The 2241-nt window shown below is 33.1% G+C and overlaps 1 protein-coding gene across 1 annotated transcript in view; it reads left to right on the top strand.

Moving 5' to 3' along the window:
* The window catches only part of RAD17 (RAD17 homolog (S. pombe)), a 50152-nt gene that overhangs the window by 41520 nt on the left and 6391 nt on the right, over positions 1-2241 (top strand). Inside the window, exon 8 of the mRNA XM_012664495.1 lies at positions 990-1110. Coding sequence (XP_012519949.1) covers positions 990-1110 — 121 coding nt within the window. The remainder of the gene's footprint in view (positions 1-989; positions 1111-2241) is intronic.

Below are 2241 nucleotides of genomic sequence, written 5' to 3'. Positions count from 1 at the left end.
TGCTCTTAGTCTCCATAGCTATGTGTAAAGGAATTACTTAAAGGCCAAAAATGAGAGGCCTACAAGTTGAATGCAACATATACAACAGATTTTTTAAAATTAATTACTAGTCTTTAAAAATTAGTATAATAATTAAAACTCAGATATGTATTTCTAGCTTCAGATTTCTGAAATCTCCTGAAAAAAATGGAAAGTGAGAGAACACTGGCTCATATTTCTATATGGTAGCAATCAGCTCAAGCCAAGTAGCATCTGTCCCTTTGAGATGAGAGTAGTAGGTACCACTGTCCCCAGCCTGTCCGTTCACTTATTATATTGCCTGCTTGACTTCTGTAATATCTGAATTTGTCACCCCTAAACTGGGTCATCTCTCTCAGATGCCTTGTAGATCTAAAATCATATGGCTAAATATGAGCCTATAGTTTATTACCTAGGAATTTTTTTCCAATAGATTTCTTAGAGAATTTCATGATTTTTAAGCAATTTATTTAATATATACTTTATTAATTTCCTTTGCCCTTTATAGCATATATATTAATTCTACATTGTAGCTATAGATGAGTCATCTTTCTAAGACTGTAAGTGCCTTGAAGTCAGGGATTGTGGTTTTCTCCTCATCAGCCTAACATTGTATTGACTGAAGAAACTAAATTATTTCACTGAGGAATAATATTTTTACAGTCTTTAACATATTTACGATGTATGTATGCTCCTAAACAGAATTCTTTTGAGTTTTCAGATTATCTTACACATTAAGTCTCTTTTTAAAAAAATTCTTATTGTGTCAAATGTGAAATAGTTGTGTAGGTAAAATGCTTTATTAGGTAATACTAGAAAAATTGTAAAGGACTAATTGCATAAACTTTTAAAAGTGTATTTGTGGTATATAAACCCACACACTTTGTGATACAGTAAACTTAGTTTGTCTAGGAATGTATAACCATATTTTAAATTTTGTTTTTCCTTTGATCTTTTTGTTTTCTATACAGTATCGGGAAAATTGCTTGACAGCAAAAGCACTTTTTTCTGACTTCTGCCTGCCAGCTTTATGCCTTCAAACTCAGCTATTGCCATACCTTGCTATGCTAACCATTCCAATGAGAAATCAAGGTAATAACAAGTTTTTCTCTTTGCATAGAAGTAGTATTTTATATCAATATCTTTTTGTGGGCTAACTTACTGCTGTATGAAGTGATATGTATATTTACCTTTTTTATTTTTGATCCAGAATTAATACATGCTTTTTGTTTTAAAAAAGCATCAGACAGGCCAGGTGAGGTGGCTCACACCTGTAATCCTAGCATTGTGAGAGGCCAAGGCAGGAGGATTGCTTGAGCCCAGGAGTGTGAGGTTGTAGTGAGCTATGACTTTACTCCACTGGAGTGACAGAGTGAGACTCTGTCTCAAAAAACAAAGAAGAAAGAAAAAATGTATCAGACAATGCAGAAGTATATAAAGTAAAAATTGACAATACCTCCCTATAATCACAATTTGCTTTGGACAGATTAATGTAAATTCTTCAAGACTTTTTTCTGTGCCTTTAGAAACATGCAGAATGTGACAAGGTTTAATTTACTTACATCACTTACCATGGATAGCCTTTCCTGTTGTATACGTTAAGGTCAAAAAAGCAGCGGTAAAGTATATTAAAATCTAACTCTCTTTTTTTCAAAATTTACAGTTTCACTTAACCCTATTAATGGACATATTGGTTGATTTAAATATTAGAAAAATGTCCATTAATAGTATATCTCCATTTTATTTGCAAGTTTTGAAATTAGTATACCTATAGCAGTGCACACTTGCACAAGTTATATGTCTTCTGAGATTTGCCTTTTTATGAACTTGACGAATTTTACCCTCAGTTTCTCTTTTTTAATGTGTATTTTAAAGGCCATATTTCATTAGCGGTCATATGTCTGTAGTCCTGTTCCTCAAGATAGAATAGAGAATTCATGTAATATGAAAAATATTAAGGCCAGATGTGGTGGCTCACTCCTAGCACTTTGGGAGGGCCAAGGCAGGAGGATCACTTGAGCCTGGGAGTTTGAGGTTGCAGTGATCTATGGTGACGCCACTGCACTCTAGCCCAGGCAACAGTGAGACCCTATCTCAAATAAAAAAGAAAAAAAGGCAAGTATCTAAGAGGCTTCATAGTATTAGATTTGCAAACTTAAAAAGATTTATTAAATTTAGTCAAAAGTAGGATATTTTGGCTTTTTTTCATTATCAATTTTTATT

Source organism: Propithecus coquereli, unplaced genomic scaffold, assembly GCF_000956105.1.
Source record: "Propithecus coquereli isolate 6110/MARCELLA unplaced genomic scaffold, Pcoq_1.0 Scaffold9, whole genome shotgun sequence".
Lineage (NCBI taxonomy): Eukaryota > Metazoa > Chordata > Mammalia > Primates > Indriidae > Propithecus > Propithecus coquereli.
This window is presented reverse-complemented; position numbering and strand designations above follow the sequence as displayed.